Source organism: Neophocaena asiaeorientalis, unplaced genomic scaffold (genome assembly GCF_003031525.2).
Source record: "Neophocaena asiaeorientalis asiaeorientalis breed wild unplaced genomic scaffold, Neophocaena_asiaeorientalis_V1.1 scaffold558, whole genome shotgun sequence".
Classification (NCBI taxonomy): domain Eukaryota; kingdom Metazoa; phylum Chordata; class Mammalia; order Artiodactyla; family Phocoenidae; genus Neophocaena; species Neophocaena asiaeorientalis.
The window spans coordinates 915,084-939,948 of record NW_020172780.1 but is presented as its reverse complement, the minus strand read 5'-3'; the positions used below and the strand labels follow the sequence as shown (position 1 = coordinate 939,948).

The window sequence follows — 24,865 nt, the reverse complement described above, 5'->3', positions numbered from 1 at the left end:
TAATCATCACAGCTACCCTATGAGGTAGGAGAGTACTATTATTTTTGCAGATGAAGAAATGGAAGTACAGAAAGTATTAAAGTAGGCAGTGGAGTTCACCTGATGCCAGAGACACAAAACCTCACTGTACAAGTGCTTCTTCACTGGAGATTAGGAGTAAGTAACGGTGTCACATTTTCATTCTTATAGGACTTTCCCCATAGCTGCTTTCAGCATTAATAAATAATAACATTCACAAAGTAAGCTTGAGAATTTTTTAGTCATTATTCTTTGTAAAAAATACTGAATTTTGAGGTATCTGCCTTTTTAATGATGGAACTTAAAACTATTGAGATAAAAAGATTTACCTAGGATTCTGTGGCAAATATATAGTTACATAAAATTATCCCTAGCTAAATACAAAATACTTCATTGGGACCTAAAATGGGGCGTTTTGCCAGCTACTGAAGATCTTCAACACTGATTGCATACACCATGTTTCTCCGTGACGGATGGGTGGAGAGGTGAGGCGAGGTGTTTGGTGGTTCCCAGCCTAGTTGTGGCTACCAAAGCACGTATCAAGTGGGCTTCCTTGGTGGCGCAGTGGTTAAGAATCTGCCTGCCGGTGCAAGGGACACAGGTTCGAGCCCTGGCCCGAGAAGATCATACATGCCGCGGAGCAACTAAGCCCGTGCACCACAACTGTTGAGCCTGAGCTCTAGAGCCTGCAAGCCACAACTACTGAGCCCACGTGCCACAACTGCTGAAGCCTGCGCGCCTAGAGCCCGTGCTCCGCAAAAAGAGAAGCCACAGCAATGAGAAGCCCGCGCACCGCAACAGAGTAGACCCCGCTCACCGCAACTAGAGAAAGCCCGCTCACAGCAACGAAGACCCAACACAGCCAAAAATAAAAAAATAAAATAAATAAATTTATATATTAAAAAAAATAGTAAACGTTGAATGCTCTGTGCACTGTACTCAGGAGCTCTACGGTTTCACTCCCTTGATCTGAAGTTGCATTTTGATGCAGTGGTGATGGCAGCCATGGCAAAAATCAGTCAAGGCCTAGTGCCTTTAAGGTGGTAGGTGGTCTTTGGTTACTTAGCCTGTGGTTTTCTGTGAGGAGGCTATGCATAATTCCAAGTCTGGCTGGCTCTCATAGGAGGCCTTAACCCTTTCTTTATCACCTGTGAGTAGATAGGTCTGGGCTTAATGTTTTAGCTTGCTTTATACTCTTTGGGAATTCAAATTGAAATAATCTTCCCAACATTGTATTTCATAGTTTTTACTCATTTCTAAACTAAGAATTAAGAACTAGACATACCATTTTCATTAAGCATAATGTGCCCAGTCTGAGCCAGGAGCTGGAAGGCCAGGGAATTGGAGAAACAGAACACGGGGAATAGGGTGAGTAGAAGAGATGGGAAACAGGAGTGAAAGGCATTCAGACCGGAAGAAAGACACACTGAAAGGAGAAAAAACAGCGATACCCTGTTAGACCCTGATTCCTAGAAGCTTAACCTCTGGAATTTATTATTTTTTTTAATTAAATAACTACCTCTCAGGTTCTGTTTTGATGCAATCCAGGCGTTTTCCTGTCCCCACCCAAACCTTGCATCGAGTCTCCTCTGCACCGCATCCAATTCTTTACCCCTGACTCTACCAGGCTCTTTGACATAAGTCTTGAGGAATTGTTCAGTGGGCCTCTTACAGGTATTCTTGGTTGTTGGACTTTATTCTTTCATTCATAGATTTATGCCGTCTGTGGTGGGCTTTCCTACTTCCGTTAGTTGGACTGTCTGGGGAGAGTTGTGTTTTCACATGATAGACTCTCGGAGACTTTGCCTGTCAGGCCTTTCAGTGCTTTGTTCACATGATGAAATAGCTTAAAACAGTCTCTCAGTTAGTGTCTTGTAGACCAGGGGTCCCCAACCCCTGGGCTACGGACTGGTAACCGTCCATGGCCTGTTAGGAACCAGGCCGCACAGCAGGAGGTGAGCAGCGGATGAGTGAGTAGAAGCTTCATCTGTATTTACAACTGCTTTCCATGGCTCGCATTACTGCCTGAGCTCTGCCTGCTGTCAGATCACCTGCGGCATTTGATTCTTATAGGAGTGCGAACCCTACTGTGAGCTGTGCATGTGAGGGATGTAGGTTGTGTGCTCCTTATGAGAATCTAAAGCTTGATGATCTGAGGTGGAGCTGAGGCGGTGATGCCAGCTCTGGGGAGCGGCTGCAAATACAGATTATCATTAGCAGAGAGGTTTGACTGCACAGAGACCATAATAAATCAGTTGCTTGCAGACTCATATCAAAACTCTTTATCAGTGAGTGGCAAGTGAAAGGAAGCCCAGGGCTCCCACTGATTCTGCATTATGGTGATTTGTATAATTATTTCATTATATATTACAATGGAATAATGATAGAAATCAAGTGCACAGTAAATGTAATGCACTTGAATCGTCCCGAAACCATTCCTTCCCCCCACCGCCGCCTCCAATCTGTGGAAGAATTGTCTTCCAGGAAACTGGTCCCTGGTGCCAAAAAGGTTGGGGACCGCTTTTGTAGACTATTGTGTGTTTTTTTTTTTCTTTTTAAAGTAAACTTCTTACATGGGAATAATTTGGGGTTTATAGAAAAGTTGCAAAAATGGTACAGAGAGTTCCTGAATATCCTTCACTCAGCTTTCATGCATCTTAGCATCCTGTGAGCTGGTACAACTGTTACAACTAAGAAATTAGCGTTGGTACAGTACCATTAACTGCATTATGTATTTCATTCAGATTTCTTCCATTTTCTACCTGTATCCTTTTTGGATGCCCTGTTGCCTTTAGGCGTCTTGTCTACTTACTGATCTCTGATCTGGGACAGGTTCTCAGCCTCTGCTCGTCTCTGTGGTGACCTTGACACTTTTGGAGAACTGATCAGGCATTTGGTAGGTTGGCCTCCAGTTTGGGCTGTCTGATATTTTCTTGTGATTTGGGGAGAATGCTCCAGAGGGGGCAGTGCCCTCCTTCCGTGTATCTGCTGGGCGTCTGCTCAGTGTCATGCCTTTTAGTGGAGAATGGTATTTAGAAACCAGATCGGGGTACAGATGTTCTTTCTCCTGGGGTGTTGCTGCTTCTAGGTTCTCTGCTGACACCTGGGAGATACATGTGTGTGTTTATAGACTAATCCACGTGCACACACTTAACCTCTAATGATTTCTGTGCCTGTCTGTCTGTGTTGTCATCTACTTGTGGGTTCTTACGGACATCTCCATGGCTAACCCAACACTACAGGGTCATGCTAGCCTCCTCCCTTTGCACATTTGTAAGCCCGTTCTCTGATAGGGAGACACTGAGGTCATCTACCATCCATTTACCCCAACCTTAACACATGTGAAAGTGATTTCAGAGTTGTTCATTGGCACCCCTGTGACAGACGGTTTATAATACAATTTGATACATTTGTCAGTTTGCATTCTGGCCTACCATCCCTGACTGCTGGCTGATTTTTTTTTTAAGTTGTGTATATTAAAGTTATCCTTTGTATGATATGTACAATGATGTGAGCTTGTACAAATGCAGAATCATGTATCCATCAGCCAGACTCTTTCATTTAGGTGTTTTGTGGGGTTTTTATTTCCCTAATTGAGTAACTGCTACACCACACTTCCATTGTTCACTTGTTGGAAAGGATTGCATCTCTGTTACCTTGTGGTTTTTAATGCCATGTAGCCTTCCTCAGATAAAGGCAAAATGGATTTTAACCAGTGGGGAAGAATACTAGAATTTCAGAAGTTGAAAGAATCTTAAAGATTCATTAATTTTACATTCCTAGCTAGGCAGGTTGGACATCAAGCCAGAACTGGAACCTGGACATTTTGGTTCTCCTCGCCATCCATATCACTCAGGGTACCTGAGATAGGAAAGATGAGCATGACAAGGGGCACAGATTGCTCCACCTTGCTTTATTATTATTATTATTATTTTAATTGAAGTATAGTTGATTGAACTAACACAATGTGTTAGTTTCTGGTGTACAGCAAAGTGATTCAGTTATACACCTTGCTTTAGATTTGAAGTCTGTGCTTACTTAAGGGCAGAGTTCCTTTATCTTTTGTTTTAGGAGATTAATTCTAGCAGACAATTATTTGTTTAATGTTAGGTGTGCTTTGGGGGAGGATTAAGATATTGTTAACATTTGCAAATTAGTCTTGTAGTGAATTATTAATAGTTCATTCACTTTGCTTATTAATGCCAGGCTGAAACCAAGTGTTCTGAATGAATGAGAAATTGTGTTTGGGAAAGGGTCAGTGGAAGGAGGTGACTGTGGAAAGCGCTACAGTCCACTCCCCAGAGATAGATGAAACTGCTCTATAAGGCTCTACTGGCTGTTGGTTTCTACTGTTTAGAGTTTATAGTAATCTTTATAGATAATTTAAAGACTGTTTGGGGCCCCTGAACTGGGACTCCCAGAGTTTTTCATTTCATAAATAGTTTTTACTGTGTGCCAGGCACCAAGCTAGGCCCTTGATACGTAGATGAGCAAATTGCGTGCCTTGTCTGGCAGGAGATGGATGTGAAAGGAGGAGTATTTGCCCCCAGTGCGGTGGCATAGAGGTGGCCAGTGTGGGCGTGGTGTATATGAGGGCTGTTTCAACTTTTTATTAGATTTTTTTCCTTTAAAAAAGTTTTTTTTCCTACCATAATTCAAAAAGAGTCATGTACCACAATGTTCATTGCAGCACTATTTACAATAGCCAGGACATGGAAGCAACCTAAGTGTCCATCAACAGATGAATGGATAAAGAAGATGTGGCACATATATACAATGGAATATTACTCAGAGATAAAGAGAAACAAAACTGAGTAATTTGTAGTAAGGTGGATGGACCTAGAGTCTGTCATACAGAGTGAAGTAAGTCAGAAAGAGAAAAGCAAATACCGTATGCTAACACGTATATATGGAATCTTTAAAAAAAAATGGTTCTGAAGAACCTAATGACAGGACAGGAATGAAGACGCAGACGTAGAGAATGGACTTCAGGACACGGGGAGGGGGAAGGGTAAGCTGGGACAAAGTGAGAGAGTGGCATGGACATATATACACTCCCAAATGTAAAATAGATAGCTAGTGGGAAGCAGCCGCATAACACAGGGGGATCAGCTCGGTGCTTTGTGACCACCTAGAGGGGTGGGAGAGGGAGGGGATATGGGGATATATGTATATGTATAGCTGATTCACTTTGTTATAAAGTAGAAACTAACACCATTGTAAAGCAATTATACTGCAATAAAGATGTTAAAAATAATAATAAATTAAAGTTTTTTTCTTTCTTTTTTTTTTTTAAGTATAATTGTGCCACCCTGCACAACTGTGTTAGTTTTTGCTTACTCCCTTTCAGTCTTTTTCCACAGGTGCAGTTTTATGTGGTTGTATGTAGCGGATATTGTATTCTGAAATGGTTTTGTTTAATATTTTATTCTAAGCTTTTCTCAAGTTTCTCCACAACATTGTGTAGTTGCTGTGTTTACCCAGCTCCTTAATGTTAACTTATTTTTCCCATGGAAGGCTACCCTCACCCTTTTCACGCTCCCAACGTTTTTTTTTATCAGATACGTTGCTTTATTAGGCTCTATTTCCTGGCGTAAGATTGCTCCAGAGTCAAAGAGTATGAGTGCTTTACAGCTCTGGAAATATATTGCCTGTTGTTTTACAATGCCCACAGCCTTCCTTGAAAACCTGCCAGATTAGATCTGTCCCTGCCTGCTCTGACTCCATTGCCTGCTGCTTTCCCCTGGGTCTCTGGGATGAGGCTGCAGACACCACACTCAGCTCTGAGTCAGTATACCTGCTGTTCCCCTGCTTGAACACCCCACTGAGTGACCACACAGGGCTACCTCCTTCTTTCCTCTCCAAGGGTTGTTGTGAGGGTAATGAGGTAATGTTGTGAGGCATGCAGAGAGTGGGTGCTCAGGGAGGATGAGTCTCTGGACCGCTCTTGTCCTGGAGCTGGGCAGAGCTAGGTTCTGAACTGCTGGCAGCCTCAGTTTCCTGGAAGAATAGGTTAACAAACTCTCTTGCAAAATATAGCTTGTACAGTACTCAACTCATGCATTTAATTTTGCCCCATCTCCTCTACAGGATATCTGGCTCTATGAAGCAAGCAGCCATGCTGCCTTTTCTAGAACTCCTCTGAGGGGACTGGAGCGAGGGGGTGGTAACTCACAATCTCTCTTCATTTCAGGGCCTCTTAGGAAGATTGTGCAGACAATATTAAAGATGTCTGGAAAGCAGGAATTGCTGGTGATTTTTAAATGCCTTAAGACATTGCTGTAAATATAAAGTTTTATGTAATAAAGTGATTTGAGGTAGAGAGCATGGACTTGGAGATTATCATTTCTAGATGAAGCTGGGCTAATTAAAATAAATTTTAACTGTAGTTTTCTATTTTAGTGAAAGTACTCTTTTTAGATTGAGATAAAACAGCATCATCCTATTCTAAGACAGAAGAGTAATTGACTAATTGTTGTTATTGTTTTCTTTGTAAAGCAAAATATTTTTATCAAAATACTTAAGAGAATGCAAAAAATTATTTTTCTTTTAAATATGCATCTTTAAAAGGACTGCTTTGCTGCTGAGATTTCATTATAACTAACTTTCTAACAAAATTTGCTGAAAGTCGGTGAGAAATGAGTAACTCTACAATGATATCCATCTAGTAGGTGACCATTGAACACTTGAACTTAATTTTTAATGTATTTTAAATTTTAATTCAATATAGCCACAAATCGCAGTGTAGTTCTAGAAATTTATGTTTAAGGGCACTCACTTGTTTTTTACCTTTAGGGCTCTATGGAGAGTTAATTTTCCACAGCTGAGTCACCCAATTAAGTTTAAAATTCTGTTTTCTAAAATACCTTTATCCATTGTAGGGGGAAAAAAAAAAACCTGCCAAATTTTAGTTGGTTAAATGAGTGTGGGTAACAGCAGGAGAGGAATTGTCTTTGACTTTATATATATAATTTTAGGAAAATGTTTTTCAATGCCCTTTGGTATGTTTTTTGGAATAGAGAAATTCTGGGGGCTTTTTGCTTTCCTGTGGGCATTGCTTCTCTACCCTCTAGTATGTGACAGACACCTGAGATAGATGGGGTTGACCTTTCACAATGGGAGAGCCAGTAGAAGAAGCTTCAGCTTGTAGTTTTCATCACTAAAAAGGCAGTAAATTTAGACCTAGCCTTCACAGTTGTCCTGAACCTGGTGCTTTGCACAGAATAAACGAGTGACAATGGTCCTGGTCCTTTGCACAGAATAAACGAGTGACAATTATTTGGGGGTAAACATGTTCATTCTTATTATTACCCATATGCTGAATGCTTCAGGGTCTATAGTAACTAGTAGGTAGGTGATGGATAATACTTGGCTTTTTTTTTTTTTTTAATCCTTCTGGTTATTTTCACCTATTTGCTTTGACTTACTTTGAAGAAATTATTTTGTTTTCACTGAGAGTGGCTGGCTTCTTTCTGTCTCTGTCCTTTACACTTCTTTATTTTCCTCTTCTGTCTCTTTTCCTTCAAAATACTGTCACAGGGGCCACCTGGGATTGGGTATTTTTAAACAGGGTGATCTTTGAACTTGATAAGAAATTGAAAGTTAATTTGCAGTCTGGATAGGATCGTAAGTTACTGACCAGGAGATTATTTCCCACTGAAATTTCTTATTTGAGCAATGTGCTGCATACTTTATGATTGTTAGTTTTGACTGCTTGGCTCTCTTGCATATCTTCCATATCTGGAATTTACAGATTCTGTACAGATATGTCTGTGTATTGAGCACGTGCTGAAGTGGTGCCTGGCCTCTGACGAAGTGGTCTTCTCCCTTGCACAGGTTGCACAGAGCATCGAGGATCATCATCAAGAAGTGATCGGTTTCTGCAGAGAAAACGGCTTCCACGGCTTAGTTGCATACGACTCTGATTATGCCCTGTGCAACATCCCCTACTATTTCAGTGCCCATGCCCTAAAACTGAGCCGGAATGGGAAAAGTCTCACCACAAGCCAATATCTGATGCACGAGGTTGCCAAGCAGCTGGACCTGAACCCAAACCGCTTCCCTATCTTTGCTGCTCTGTTAGGTAGGTGGGCAGTGTGAAAATTCATTTTATAAAGGAGTTCTGTACTCGGGACATACTGTTGTTGTTTTTTTTTAATTTCAATGCTAGAATGTTTGGGATTGTATCTTACTTAAATTTAAAAAAAACAGGGAATGGGCTGGGCTTCTCCTCAGTAACATTCTTTACTCATTATTTTTTGGTGTCACTGAAAATGTGCTTCATTTGTTCTTAAGTGTTTGTTTATGTATTGTTCCATTTAGGCCGATAAACTAATTTTGTGGAAAAAAATGCCCTTAAAGTTTGGGGAAAAAAACATTTAAAAATCACAAATGTTAACACAGTCTCACTTATGAAAATTAAACATTTAACCTTTGGCACAAATTATGTTTATTATAGAAGAAAATATGCTGTGAAGTTAGCACTGTCATGTTTTCCCCTCATTTTCAGGATTCTCATTACTTTAAAAGGAAAACAACAAAAATAAACTACGTTACCTTGTTTCCAGTGCCTGCATCTTAAGTAAATGTATACATGTCTTTAAAAACTCTCTTGGAGGGGGCTTCCCTGGTGGCGCAGTGGTTGAGAGTCCGCCTGCCAATGCAGTCCCAAAAAAAAAAAAAAAAAAAAAAAAAAACACTCCCTTGGAGGAATTCCTTATGCTGAATACCTAGAAAGGATGAAATCTGGTTTCAACTAAGATTTTATATATTAATTTCTTTCTCTTAAAAATAACTTGGCAATAAGTAATATATTTATTTATCACTTTATGTCTGTAGTTTGTAGTTATTTCTTTCTTTTCTGTCCACTTCCCTTTCTTGTGCTTGGAATGTACATGTTTCTAGCTACTTGAATATCCAGCTCTAGTTTGCTCAGAGTTTGTAAAAATTATGTCTGCAGTATAAGTAAATGTGTTCTGAGCAAAGCCCTCCTGTGAGTAAAATCCATGAATTTCAGTGATGGGATTGAGGGCTGTTTGGGACACACAGGCCCTGTTTGAAAGATATGTGGTCTCCAGAAAAGTGCGATCTTATTGTACTCTCTCAATTTCTGTTCTGTAGTGCTTAGCAGCCTGATCTGGTCATGTTTAAGAGGGGGATTATATTGTGGGTTATTTTTAGAAATTCCTAATTATCAGATTTTTTAATAAACATTCCAAAAAAGTTTTATACAACTAGAAACTATAGTGAGACAGCCATAATTTTTCATATATTATTTGGTGATAACATTTCAAACTGTATAGCTACAAATCAATCAAAAAAATTCTGATTTTACAAGTTGTCTTTATTTGGATCTAATCTCAAATACATGTCTTTAAGTTAGTACTTGGCTATTTTCTGTCCATTTTCTTAGTGAACTCTTGTGACTTGGGATTTGGAGGATTAAAACCTAATTTCTAAATGTATGTAGTACTTTCATATTTTCAGACATTAAAATATAAAAGGATATTTCCTCAAATGTTAAAAAGTGATGGAGTGGATGGGCACATTATGAAAAGCTTCATATTTACTTAAATGTTGCCACAATTGACTTTAAATGAATGGGAAAATTGTATGCTTTTAGAATATGGATGCCTTAACTAATTTGGGAAGGATATTTGTTTATCTTATTTAAGGACACATTGAATAAATTTCTTGGAAGATAATGCCAACTAATACTTTTCTAGCTAACTTATTTTGTGAAATAGTAAAAGAAATGAAAAACAATAGTAACGTGAATAATTTAGTAATAAATTAAGGCTTGGAATTTCTTCAGAAAATTTAGGCAAGTTATAGATAAACGCTTAATTGGGTGAACATTTTTAGTTTAGATTTTGTGTAAAAGTTTCAACGTCCTCAAATAAGAAAGATTATTTTTCCTTTTTTTAATAGAAAGTATAATTTCTCCTTTTTTGTAATAGAAAGTATAGCTATATAAGATGTTTTGTTTTAGAAAGGTTGAGTGAAATACTCATTTAAGTATTTGACCCAAGTTTTAACAGACTATTTTTTTTTTTTTGCGGTACGCGGGCCTCTCACCATTGTGGCCTCTCCCGCTGCGGAGCACAGGCTCCGGACGCGCAGGCCCAGCGGCCATGGCCCACGGGCCCAGCCGCTCCGCGGCATGCGAGATCCTCCCAGACCGGGGCACGAACCCGTGTCCCCTGCATCGGCAGGTGGACTCCCAACCACTGCGCCACCAGGGAAGCCCTAACAGACTATTCTTGATGTTGGAATTGGCTTAATATCTTTTCAGATAGAAGCTTCAAAAACAAATCTCAGATACTTAATACTTACTTCACAGTAAAGTTCTATACATTCCATGAGCCGAGGAAAGCAGTACAAAACTCGGTAACTGGACAATTAGGACTTAACTTTGCTCTTCTGGACATAATGACAGTTTGGTACATCTGTATCATGTATTTGTGTGTTTAGAGTATTATGATTAGCAATATTGTAAATGAGCTCACCTTGTTTTGTTTTCTGTTAGCAGCTGATTAATGAATCTGCTTAGTGTGGAGGTGAATAAATCATAATATAAAAATTACAGATTTAGGAAATTACTGCTTCTAAATTGTATCAAGACCACTAACAAACCAAAGATGTTAGTGTATCAGGCATGCAAGCACTACACTGAAGGGAGAATGTTCCCTGCAAAATGTAGTTTCTCAGCTGAATACACTTCTTATTTGTGACACAGCCCTGGTGATAGTGCATAGAGCTGATTGGCACTTCTTGATGGCACTTGTTGTAGTCTGTGCTTTGTACATCTATTTGTGCGTGGTGCTGGAAATTATGGGAGGAGGGTGTTGATCCATGTCACAGGCAGCAAACATTGTCACTTAAGCTTCCCTAGATTTTATAACTATAGATTCTGCCTCTGCTGTTGAACCTACTTCACAGAAGGCAGTTTGAACCATAGTCTCTCATAAACAAATGAAAAGTTGTTTCAAATTGACATTTGGCATTATCAGACTGACCATAATACTGTGCTGGGGAATTACTTAGGTTTTTATGCAGTTTATTCAGTTTGAATGCTGTTGAGCCTCTACTGGAAATTCACGTTGTGCTTGAGGCAGCTGCAAGAAGTCTGTCTGCTGTGTTGCTTTGTATTAAAAGATGAAGAAATATTCTCAATTTCTGTGTGGAAGTTTTATGTGGTGTATCAAATGAGGTGGTCCTAAGAAGTCATATTACAAAGTCTGAAACTAACAAAGATAATCTACAAATTATAACATGCAATGATACTAAGTTTCCCCTGTGTCACTCATGATGATGGCTTTTATGGTATCCCTGTTTGTATTCCAGGAAATCACATTCTACCTGATGAAGATCTGGCTTCCTTTCATTGGAGTTTACTTGGTCCAGAACATCCACTAGCCTCACTTAAGGTACATATTCATTTCATTTCCAACATTTGTTGATTTTGATATTACTTTCATAATATAAATAATGCTTCTTTATTGTAGAAGGAAATATACCACAAAATTAGCAATATCCTGCTTCCCCCTAACTTCAGAATCTGTGTTGCCTTAAAAAACAAACAACCTGCCTTATCTTGTTCCCAGCACCTATATTTTAGGGAAATATATAAATGTCCTTAAAAAATTCCCTTAGAGGAATTCTTCATGCCGTATACCTAGATAGGTGGAAATTTTTTAGCTAAAGTTTTTATGTATTAATTTTCTTACCTACAAATATTAATTTTTTTCAATAGATAATATCATCTTCTGTTAGTCAGATCAACACCTTAGCATAGTTTGATAAGTTTCATAATTTTCTTACTAATTTTTAAATATTATAAAAATCTATTTACCGTTTTAATGCTTTTTTTTTTTTTTTTTTTTTTTTTTTTTAGTTTTAATGCTTTTTGAATGATGGAGGAGACCCAAGTTCATTAGAGAAGTGGTCCATTTGTACTATTTTGTTAATATTTATTTTCTTATTTTTCTCCCCTTCCTGTTTGTGAAAGTAATGAACATCCAAGAAGATTCTCTTAACTTTGATTTTCTAGAGTGGGAAGGTTTACAGTTTGATGTGAACATAGTAGTGAAATTGGTATGAGCCACTAGGGAACTTGGAGTTGTACTTGTTAGTGGCTTCCTGTGATTTTCCGTATTCCCTTTGCTCGGTAAAGTGGCTCTGGTGTTCTCTGCTTTTTAGTGTTGTGATCATAGCTGCCACTTGTTAGGTGGGGGAAGTCGGGACCTACACTGGCTGGCAGCCTGGGCCTCAGTTCCTCATAGTAATAGGGAGGTTGCATGGAATGGTTTCTGAATGCACTTTTTCCTGTTGTCAGAATTGCCCTCCAAATTGGAGTTTTTGTGTTTTAGCTTATAGTGAGCTTTTGTGATACTTGCAAGTTCAAGCGGCATTCCTTTCCTGCCTCTTCCATCTTGTTACTTGCTGCCTAGAATCCCCTTTCTTTTCCATTTCTTATTGATGGGTCTTGATGTTTTCCTTTTTATCCTAACAGTTCTTTGTATGGGGCTTTTCAACTTCTGTTCAAAAGTCAGTTTTTCTCCTCTTGGTAGAAATTACTTGTTTTCTTTTGCTTTTTTGTCCTTGAAGGGGAACAGCTTTCTCTTTGCTATTGGCCAGAGTGTTCATGTGTGTTTTCATTTACAGAGTGCTACAATTTGTAATCTTGATTGCAAGCTCCTGGTGATACCATTATTGAATTGCAGAATGGGAAAAGTATAATCCGAAATCAGGTGGACTCAGAAGTATTGTGCTCATTAGGTTCATTAAGCAGTATGCTTTTATAAGTTGAGACAGAATGAAGGCTTGTTTTTTAGAAGGTTTGTCGAGTTTTGAGTAGCAGGGGTGAGAGGCTCCCAGGATCCCAGACCATATACATATATCTAAATTGAGCTTGCCTTCTTTCATGTATCAGAGGTTAGAAGTGAGGAGCTGTTTGAATAATTACTGGAAAACCAACTCAAACTATTGATAGGTTACAAACATCATTATCATGTATTTTTCCTAATAGTTTGTTAAGAAAAATATTAAGTATGTAAAAAGTTGGAATAGAAAATGTCTATCCATATATCCACCATCTTGGTTAAACAGTTTTTAACAGTTTCTTCTAAAGTATATTTGTATGTGTGTGTTTGTTTTTTAACTCAACTATTTGGAAGTAAGTTGCAGATATCATAACACTTCACCTGTGAAAACTGTGGTTTATTTCACCACCACCTAAAAATAAGGATAATCTCTTAATTATATTATTATTATCACATTAACTAAATTAGCAATAATTCCCTAATGTCATTTAATATTAAGTCCATGTTCACATTTTTCTATTGTTCTCTGAAAGTTGTTTATAGGATTGTTTGTTGGTTTTTATTTTAAAGCAAATCAGATTTTTTTTGCATTATCATCATGTGTATTTTAAATATTAGCTGGGTGTTTTTATGGCATAGTGAAGCAGTCCAAAATAATTTTTCAGTGACTTGATAAGTTGTAGGATTTTTAAAGTCACATTCTGAAAAGCAAAGCATGTCCAGCTTTGAGTTAAAAAATTGCATAACTTTTATGTTTTGACCTTTTATACATAGTTTTCTGTGTGTAGTATTGTTTTAATCATTTTAACAAAGACTGTGGGATATTGAATGTGGTTTTTTTCTCATAAACATTACTACTGTATAGAATTATCTGTATCCCATCTGCTTTTTTAGTCTCTTCTTTTTCACAGTAATAAAACTAAGTACATCTTTTGAAAATTTGGCTAGTTGTTGTTTATGAAACTTCCTTATGATTTTTGTTTGTTCCTTTTTAACACAGTATGTTATAATCACAGCTTTTAAGGATATCTGATTTTGCATACCCAAGTTCAAGCATTCCTTTTATCATCCTTTATTTTGCCAGTGTTTCACCAAAGTCATATCTACTAGTTTATTGTTCACAGAGGGTTGGTGTTATATGAACTTATTATCTAATAAATTCAGAACACCCCTTAACATGTAATACCATAATCTTAGCCCTGTCAACATTTCAACCATTGTATTCATTTTAATGGTTTTTGTGTTCCTAAACTTCATATTCAGTTTCATGTATTTCAGGTTTTTATTCCCTTCAGTCATTCTTAGTTTTATTCTCTCCTTTCCTCTCCTCAGACCTCCCACATGTGTTGTTCTCCTGTACAGCTAATCAGGTTCTATTTTGGTCTCTCTATACCACCACCCCAATTGTGGCAAGCAGGCAGTATGCCCCTCCCCTGGCACACTGCCTCCCCCCCGCCACTCCCCCCAGGCCTAGCTCTGCCCATCAGCCCCAGGCCAGGCAGGTGCTGGTTTCTCTTGAACTCCATCTCCCTCTATGTGTCCAATTAAATTAAAATATATCCTTGAAAGCTCCCTTGCTTGCTTCTGCCTCTTCTCAAAGATCTAAGTGCTAGCTCTTGTACATCTCTCTTTCTGATTTAAATGGTCTTTAGTGTTTATTTATATAACCCTACCTTCAGGTTCACTTATTTTTAGTCACCTTCCTTTTTTTTTTTTTTTTAATTTTATTTAATTTTGGCTGTGTCGGGTCTTCGTTGCTGCGCACGGGCTTTCTCTAGTTGCGGTGAGTGGGGGCTACTCTTCCATTGTAGTGCGTGGGCTTCTCATTGCAGTGGCTTCTCTTGTTGTGGAGCACGGGCTCTAGGCACGTAAGCTTCAGTAGTTGTGGCACACGGGCTCAGTAGTTGTGGTGCATGGGCTTAGTTGCTCTGCGTCATGTGGGATTTTCCCGGACCAGGCATCGAACCCGTGTGCCCTGCATTAGCAGGCAGATTCTTAACCACTGTGCCAGCAGGGAAGTCCCAAGTCACCTTCCTTTACCAGCATTATCTTTTCCCTGAGGCAGCTGTATACCAGGGCAGTCTGTCAGGTCAGATTAGGAACGTTTTGTTTTAAATTTACCTAGAATTTTACCAAAGTTATCTCTAACTTTATATTTTTTACATGCCACCAGAAGTCACTGAGTAATCCTTTTTACCAATGTCTTTAGGGACAGGATGTGGCAATTGACCCCGGGGAGGAGGGAGTCTGGTTCTGGGTGAGTAGCGTGTTAGGGTCCCTAGGAATGTGGAGGTGGACAGAAGAGCCATCTATGTCTCACCATGCAGTCCATGTAACCCCAGCATTCCCAAGGTCAGGGCACATGGCAAGGCTCACAGTGGGCCCTCAGGATGAAGCCTGGACTCAAAGGATCTCCTCTCTCTTGGCTTCCCTGAAGGGGAAGCGGGTAGCAGCTGCACCTGCTGTGATCAGTGTCCAGCCAACCAGTGATCTTCATATCCACCGTACGTGGCCCCTGTCTGGGTTTCACACTGGAGCCAGCTGCCAGAGAGAAGAGCAGCATGATTTCAGGCATTTTGAGTTTTATGGTATATCTAACGTACTATGCAAGCTTACTAGAGTGAGATTGATGATCAGACTTTCTGGGATCCTTTTTGAAGGAAAGTTGAGTATAAATTGTGCATGAATAGAAAGATGGGCTTCAATGATTCTGAGTTCCACCGTTTAAGGCAGGGGTCCCCAGTCCCCGGGCCACAGACCGGTCTGTGGCCTGTTAGGAACCGGGCCACACAGCAGGAGATGCGTGGCGGGTGAGCGAGTGAAGCTTCAACTGTATTTACAGCCGCTCCCCAACACTCACATTACCGCCTCAGCTCCTCGTCATATCAGGTCCGCTGCGGCATTAGATTCTCATAGGAGCGCGAACCCTACTGTGAACTGCGCATGCTAGGGATCTAGGTTGTGTGCTCCTTATTTGCAGGAAAACAAGCTCAGGGCTCCCACTGATTCTGCATTATGGTGAGTTGTATAATTATTTCATTATATAAATGTAATAATAACAGAAATAAAGTGCACAGTAACAGCAATGCACTTGAATCATCCTGAAATCATCCCCCCTCCCCGTCCGTGGAAAAACTGTCTTCCAGGAAACCGGTCCCTGATGCCGAAAAGGTTGGGGACCGCTGTTTTAAGGCATTGCAAGAGGTGGCAGTTTGGGCACTTAAGACCTTCCAAAGAAGGAATTCCTGCTTGCATGTTAGTGTTAATTGAAGTTAACTCAATATATTCCTTTCTCAAAAAGTCATCCTGTAGTTTCATAAGAGCTAAGAAGTACTTCCTAAAATCTAAAGACTTTTCGGGCTCTAGAGAAAATAACGTTAGGGGCCTGGAAGGTTGAAAAATTCAACCATTATGCATTGTGGAAGTGAGAGCTATTTATAATTGCACTCCTGGAAGAGAACCACTTTTAACAGATTGATATTTGGTACTCCAGAATTGTTTTTAAATGTACATCCTGCTAATATTATTATTATTATTATTATTTTTAACATCTTTATTGGGGTATAATTGCTTTACAATGGTGTGTTAGTTTCTGCTTCATAACAAAGTGAATCAGTTATACATATACATATGTTCCCATATCTCTTCTCTCTTGCATCTCCCTCCCTCCCACCCCCACCATCTTTTTTTATTTATGTATATATATATATATTTTTTTTTTGGCTGTGTTGGGTCTTCCTTTCTGTGGGAGCGGGGGCCACTCTTCATCGCAGGCTCAGTAGTTGTGGCTCACGGGCCTAGTTGCTCAGCTGCATGTGGGGTCTTCCCAGACCAGGACTCGAACCCGTGTTCCCTGCATTGGCAGGCAGATTCTCAACCACTGCGCCACCAGGGAAGCCCCATCCTGCTAATATTATTATTATAATGTCATCATCATCATGCATTCAGTGAGCTGCACATTCTTAACAGTCTGGAATTTCAGTGCACAGATTCATGGTACTGGGCTTTAAGCTTTTAGGTCGTGGAAACTTGCTTTTAGTAAGAAGTCTTATTCTTTGCTCATTTAAAATTTATATGTGGATATCCTTAAATGGAAAATAAAAGACTGAACTCAAAAGATTTTTGCTTGTTTATATCTTCCCATCAGAGCTTCCTTCCCTGTCCCCATTTGGTTTTAAAGTGAAGATGGGGGACTTCCCTGGCGGTCCAGTGGTTGAGACTTCGCCTTCCAATGCAGGGGGTGCGGGTTCAATCCCTGGTGAGGGAGCTAAGATCCCGCATGCCTCAGGGCCAAAAAAACAAAACATAAAACAGAAGCAATATTGTAACAAATTCAATAAAGACTTTAAAAATGGTCTACATCAAAAATAAATAAATATTAAATAAGTAAAGTGAAGATGGAAAGCTTGGCATTCTGAGGAATCTGCTGAAATCACTGGGACTCAAGAATAGCTTTTCTGTCTCTGTTTTACAGATTGTGGGTGGATCACAGGTCAGTTTGCTGGGAAGGAGGGACAGAGTCATGGGAAGGGTTTGTGTTCCCTAGGTGTTACAGGATTGCTTTCAGTTTAGCTCCTTCCTGTTGAGGGACTGGGCCTGCCCTGGGCCTGCGGGCGGAATTCTTCCGAGTGAGCTGAAATGCATGACCTAGCCAGAGGAGGGGAGATTCGTGGTCCAAATGCAATCTGAAAGATAGAGTGTTTATAGTGCCCGACTTCTGATTCCTGGGGTGGTGAGTGATAGGGTCAATGAAACAAAAAGAAGCTTACTAGGGTATTTTTGCTTTCTCTGTTTCTTCTCGTGACCTGGAATCTTCTAGTTTTATGTTAAATAAGTGGCATATTCTCAGTTTCAACAATGTGTACAGACACTGTCAAGCATATTTCCTCCCCTGTGGGTCCAGAATCTCCGCCTTGTTTATAAGTAGGCCTTCTCCATCGCTCTGACTGGAACAGATCACTTTCTCTTGGAAATGTGGCTCTTTTGGCAGTTTCCCAACCCTGTGTCTTGGGTGCGCACATATACACCCCTCACCTTGCCAGTGGTCTGTCTGCTCTGAGCACTCCTAGGCGGCTCAACTGGAGATGTCACTTTTCTTGAGACTAGCGCAGTCTGGGTCCAGAACGACATGTGACAGAATGGGGGTTTGCTGGTAGTTTACTTCCAAATTGCCATTCTTGGTTAGAGTGTTTTTTAAATTTTCTTTTTATAACAGTTTTATTGAGATATAATGACATATCATAAAATCTACTTTAAAGTATACAATTCAGTGGTTTTTAGCTTTCACAGAGTTTGTGCAACCATCATCACTGTCTAATTTTAAAATATTTTCATCACCTCAAAAAGAAACCCAGTATCTTATCTGTTAACCGTCACTCCCCATTTCTCCCCCTCCTCTATCCTCTGGCAACCACTAATCTACTTTTTCCTCTATGGATTTGCCTCTTCTGGACATTTCATATAAGTGGAATTATATGACCTCTTGTGTCTGGCTTCTTTCATTGAGCATAATGTTTTTTCAAGGTTCATCCACACTGTAGCATATATCAGCACTTCGTTTTTTCTTTTTATGGCCAAATAATAGTCTGTCGTGTGGGTATACCTACCATGTTTAATCCATTCATCAGTCAGTGGACATTCAGGTTGTTCAGCCACATTTTAGCTTTGTGATGCTGCTGTGAATATTCAAGTACAAGTGTTTGTGTAGACATGTTTTCATTTCTCTCAGGTGTATACCTAGGACTGGAATTGCTGGTCATATGCTAATTCTATGCCTAACATTTTGAGGAACTACCAGACTGGTTTCCACAGTAGCTATACTGTTTATACTCTTACCAGCTATGTGTGAGGTTTCTGACTTTTCCACAACCTTGTCAACACTTGTTATTGTCTGTTGTTTTATTTTTAGCTGTTGCAGTGGGTGTGATGTGGTTTTGATTTGCATTTCTCTGATGACTAATGATGTTGAGCACCTTTTCCTGTGCTCACTGTCCATTTGTTTACCTTTTTTGGATAAATGTCTATTCATATCTTTTGTCCATTTTAAATTTTTTATTAATGAGCTGTAAGAGTTTTTAAAAAATATATTCTGTATACAAGTCTCTTATCAGATACATAATTTGCAAACACTTTCTCCCATTCTGTGGGTTGTCATTTTACTTTCATAAGGGTGTCCTTTGATAACTCTTCTGAGACTCAGGCAAGGTCAGCGTCCTGGAGATTACCCACAGACAACTTGGCTGCATATTGTCTCCAGTAAAATAGTGTCTACTCTACTGCAGCCTTCTAGGCCCAGAGTCATATACTGGGTCTTCTCCCAGAAGAGCTCCATTTCCTATTGTACACTTTAATATCCCTTCTTCCTTTTGTCTCCACTGCTTCTATCTTTAGTATTCTCATAAGCTGACACTTGGCTCTTTTGCCCGTCCTGGGGCCTTCTGCCCATTTATTTGTTCACTGTTTCTTTCTTCCCTAGCTGGCCTGGACCTCTTGGTGGGTCATCTTGAACTGGTTGTACCAACATCACCCTTCTCTTGCTCCTTCTTCCATCTCACCTGCCCAGCAGACCCCTCCACCCTAGATAGGTACTATCTAGAGAAGATTTGAGAACCACACAGCTAATGGATGCCACTGCAAACTTATGCTCTAATTTTAAAAAGATCTAAATAAATGAAGAAATGTGTGTGTTTATGGCTCAAAAGACTGTTGTTATGTAGATTTACTGCATCCCAATCAAAATCCAAGCGAGCTTTTTTGTAAGTAGAAATTGAAAAACTGATTTTAAAATTCATGTGGAATTGCAAAGGACCTAGAATAGCATCAGAGATGTTGAAAAGGAAGAACAAAGTGAAAGGACTTAGTATTAGACTCACTTTAAAGCTATAATAATCAACTCAGTGTGGTACTGACATAAGGGTAGTTGAACAGATCAGTGGAGCAGAACAGAGTCCAGAAATAGACCCATATATATATTTAATTATTTTCACCAGAAGTCCCTAAGTAACTAAATGGGGAAGGGTTAGTTTTTACAATAGCTGGATATCCATATGCAAAAATTAAAAGAATATAAAAATTATTCTAGAAGAAAATATAAGGGAGGATCTTTATGACCTTGAGTTAGTCAAAGATTTCTTAGTTAAGAAAATGAAAAGCAGGCAACAACAGTGGGAGAGGAGCTATTTGCAGAATATTGTCTCTGGTAAAGGACTTGTATCCAGAATGTGTAAAGAACAACACAATAAGAAGATACACAACGCAACAACAAAAAAAGATGTGTGAAATTTTGAACAGACGTTTTACAGAATATTCGGTAAGCACACAAAGAGATGCTCCATGGAATTAGGGAATGCAAATTAAAGCCATCGTGAGCCACACTACCTAACCACTGGCATGGGCCAAATGAAGGAGACAGGTGATGCCAAGTGTCAGTGCGTGTCAGCACCCATAGCTCTGAGATGTGGCTGTTGGGAAGCAGAATCCAGAATGGTCACTTTGAAAACAGTCTGGTAGTTTCTTACAAAGTTAAACATATACCTACCATATAACCCAGCAATCCTGCTGCTAGACATTTACTCACGAGAAATGAAATCCTATGTTCACAAAAATAATTGAACCTGAGTGTCCTGGCAGCTTTATCCATTGTAGTCTCAAACACACCAAGCAGTAGTCAGCTGGTGAATGGATGAATAGATTGTGGGACAGTCATACAATGACATGCTGATAGCAGTGAAAGGAACCAACTGCTTTCTTATAATATGTTTGAATCCTAAAAGCATTATCTTAAGTGAAATGTCAAACACCAAAGAAATATATATGATTGCTTTTATGTAAAACCCTGGAAAAGGCAAAAGTATGGTGATAGAAAGCAGGTTAGTGGTTGCCTAGGGCTATGATGGGAAGGGGCACAGGGAACTATTTGAGGTGATAGAAACGTTACACTTCATAATTATGGCGGTGGCTACACTAGTGTATGCATTTATCAGAGCTCAGTGAATTATGTACTTAAAATTGATGAATTTTACTTTAAGTAAAATATCTCAGTAAAACTGATTTTTAAAATTATGGTCTCCAACTTCAACCAAACTATCAGTGTCAGCAGTTAATCCTTTTATTCTCCTTAATATTTATCTTCAACATTCATCATCTCTTCAGACCTCTCTTCAGTTTCACGCTTTCTCTTACAGAGAGGTCCTTTATCTGAGGATGGTGAGAGTCCTCAGCTTCTTGTTCCCCTGTTTTCATTCTTCTTCATCCAGGCCCATTTTACTTCCTGAGACTAGACTATCCTGACATTCTTGAGCTGTTGTCACTGAACACATCCAGGGAGCCCTGCGTTACTTCGTCCAATCAACTCCTTGCTCCTGTGTAGACGCCCCCCTCTTTTGGTCGTTGGCCCTCAGTTTGTAAATGTGGTCTAGTCTCCCATCTTCTCCTAACTCTCTTTTTCATCCTCAAATCTCCCGAAGGCAGCCTTCCATAATGTCCCCAACAGCTTAATCCACCCTCACCGCCCCCTTGCGCCCCTCCCCGCCGATTTCTGGTGGACACAGTTGGGTCTTTGTCCAAGGCTGTGGCTCTGACAAATGCTTTGTCAAATGATTTTCAGCCTCTCTGGAGCACTTGACACTGTCAGTCATCCTGCTCTCCTCACCGCTCTGGGAAATTCCTGCCTTGATTCCCAGACCCCAGCTTTGTTCTGTATTCCTTATTTCCACATCCTTTCCTTGTCTCTCGTGTGAGCTGGCTTCCTCTGGTTGCATGTGCATTCCCTAGGATCCATCTCTGTACCTTGCTGTGATCCTCACACTTTCTTTCTGGCACATCTCATCTGCCCTTAAGGTTTCAACTACTATGTTGATGACTCTCCAGTGTACTTCTCCCAAGAGACCCCTTCCCTGAACCGCAGGGTGTATTCCACTGTCCACCAAGTCATCTCCACTTGGGCACTGCACCTGTGCACCAAATTCGATGTTTCTAACTTAGAAATGTCATCACCTTCTCTAAATAGGTTTATCGTCCTGTATTTTGTTTCCCGCTAGTGATACCACTGTCCCTGCAGTCATCAGGTTAGAAATTGAGAATTATCTTTGATTCTTCTCCTCTCTGCATCTGACTCTCTACATCTGACCTTTCCCAACTTGCTGATCCTATCCTTCTCGACCACCTGTGTTATCGTTACTTAGGTTTACACAGGAGCTGCTAATGTTCCCTCCTTTGTTCCTCTGCCTTCATGCCCATCCTCCATGTGTCTGGAACTCAGGCCTGATTTCATACCTCTCCTTTTGAAAATCTTTCTGTAGCTCCTTTCATCGACAACAGGGGTTTGGGTTTCACGGATCTGTTGGGGAAAACAAAAGTTGGGAGGGCTACTGTTGTGTCACCAACTTTTAATTATTCTAAATAAGAATGTTAGAGGAAAAAGGAACTCGCCGTCTACCATCATATCATAGAAAAGGACATTTAATGCTAAAAGAGGCATAATTTAGAGACGACTAGACCAGAGTGTGGTGGCCAGGTGTGCAGTCTGCAGGTCAGGCGGTGGCCCAGCTACTCACCTCGTTGGCTCATATGGGTGCCTGAATGAACTCCTCTGTCAAATGGGGAGTACATTTAAGAGTACACCTCACAGCATTGTTTTGCGGATTAAATGAAGTGATGCATGCTGAGAGCAGTGTGTGGCATATAGTCTAGAAGAACTCAAATCACAGGACAGTACAGCCCCAGCTGGATGCAGACACTCCTGCAGGAGGGAGCCCAGGCCTGCCCTCCTTTCCCTGTGAGCCTACGGGTGACCCTTGCTCATAAAACAGTGATGGAATTTTTCTTTGTTGACACTTAATACTTTAAATACTTTAAATTCAAATCCATTAAATCCTTCGGTATATCTGCATAACAGTTTCCCCCAGCAGAGCTCACATTTAGCATTGTTTGTGATTAATTGCATTTTAGCATCCTTTTCACAGCTATATTCAGGCAAATGTATACAAGATATGGATACACGTCATAACTTTTCAAGAATCTCAAGGCATAGCCATGACGGTTGTGGTGTTTAAATGTTTTCCTTACTCTTGACTCCTTTAGAAGATACTAGTCCTCAGGATGTGTTCAGTGATTCAGTGGTTGGAGGGCTTCCTACAACAAACCGCCAGAGCCCCCTCACACAACTCTTTTCGTTGGTCTGGGGGCTGCAAGACGGCACTGGGTTGGATCTCAGGGCCTGTACTCTGAGAACCACAGAGGATGCAGAAGCCTTTCTCCCTCCTCCGCTGGGCCCTGAGTCCTCCAGGGTGTCCTCTGAGGGCCCTGTTGGAGTCTGGTCAGCATTTTTTCTCCAATAAGAATGTGAGCATCTTGAAGTCAAGACCCTGGGGAGCAGCTCCATATTCTTATTTTCTAGAATGATACCTTACCCACAAGTGAATGTCGATCAGATCAGGTTTCTAGCTTTCTTCCTGAAAATTGCCAAGATTTGTAATCCTTTCACTTTGCTCTTTTCCAAATGGCAGTGAAGTGGATCAGGTTCAGCAATGATATTATGTGAAACTTTGTTTTTATAATCACTTGCATTTAAAGAGCAGCCAAGATGTAGCTTGGGAGCAGTAGCACCAACAGTCTCAGAGGAAGATGTGGGTGCTCACCCTGAGTTGGATTTGGAAGGCTGGATTAGGAATGAAGCTGGGGGAACGAGGGGTGGTGGGGCGTGAGGGAGGAGTCCGGGCCATGGGAAATTATAAAGGATGCAGTTTCAGGGTGGTGGTCATTAGCCTCTCAGAAGGATTTAGGGGCCCTCTAATTATAGGATCTGCTCACTTCAAGGATTTTAGAGCCTTAGTGTTGTGGGGAGTGGGGGTAGTGAAGACGAGGATATCCACAGGAACCAAAGTGACAGACTCTGTCATCTTCACTTGAGGTGGGATGGGACAGTATGCGGCTGCCCAGTCGTCTGTGGTGTCCCGGTGTCAGGGTGCACACGCTGGGAGAGGCTGCCTGCACTACCGCATTAGCTCCCAACTGCTGGAGGAAAGCCCTTTTCATATTTTGGACACCTATGTACCCAGTAAATTCTGTTCTAACCCCGTTATTCGTCATTTGTTCTATATATAAACTCCTTCTGCAGTGGCCGGCCTTTCCATACTGTATGCAACATAATGAGGTAACCCTAGGCTTTCAGACTGCCAGGGGGCATTCTTTGGGCAACTAGTCTCAAACTATAGTTAGAGACAGAAAGTCGAGGCCCAGAGAGGGGGTTGTCCAAGGGCCTGGAGGCCACTGGCCATTGCAGACTCTCCTCAGGCAAGGCTGTCCCCTTCTCTGTGGAATGTGCTCACCAGGGGGGAAATGTCGATGGTAGGACTGCTCAGGGTTTCTGTCCTGACTCCTCATTCCTGGGGCTGCCACCAGCTGGCCCTCCTCCCTGTCATGGCTGTGGGACTATTAAACACCCCAAAAGTCAGGGAGTGGACAGAACTTCCATTTCTCCCAGACTGGCTGGAACGCACTGTTCCAGGGACCTCTTCTTCATGGGGCGTGTGTGTGTCAGTAGTTTTTCATTCTGCAGAGGGGGAATTGGGTTTCTAGGAATGTGCTTGTGGTCTGCAGCCTCAGACGTTTTACTAGTTCCCTGGAGTTCATTGTGATGGGATTTACCTTCACCAAACACTGACCAGAGCAAGGAGATAAATGCTTCCCTAGGAGACAGAGCAGCTAACATTTTCAAACATAGAAAACATTATTTCAGAAGAAAACCATTGCTTGGGACTTCCCTGGTGGTCCAGTGGTTAAGTTTCTGCGCTTCCACTTCAGGGGGCGCGGGTTTGATCCCTGGTCGGGGAACTAAGATCCCGCATGCTGTGCGGCACAGCCGAAAAAACCCATTGCTTTTCTAAAGAGAAATTGAATATACTCGTGTGCATCTGAAACTTTGCGTGATGATACCCTAATAGTATAAATATCTATTTTTCCAGAAGTTCTTCCATTCTATTTCTTAATATTTTTTGTTTTTTCTTTCCTTTTTTCCTTTTTTA

The 24,865-nt window shown here is 40.6% G+C and overlaps 1 protein-coding gene across 2 annotated transcripts in view; it reads left to right on the top strand.

The window, feature by feature from the left end:
- Window positions 1-24,865, top strand: part of FAM120A (family with sequence similarity 120 member A) — a 103,327-nt gene that overhangs the window by 12,653 nt on the left and 65,809 nt on the right. For both annotated transcript variants that reach the window (XM_024741354.1, XM_024741355.1), the window contains exons 2-3: window positions 7,855-8,101; window positions 11,365-11,447. In XM_024741354.1, coding sequence (XP_024597122.1) covers window positions 7,855-8,101; window positions 11,365-11,447 — 330 coding nt within the window. The remainder of the gene's footprint in view (window positions 1-7,854; window positions 8,102-11,364; window positions 11,448-24,865) is intronic.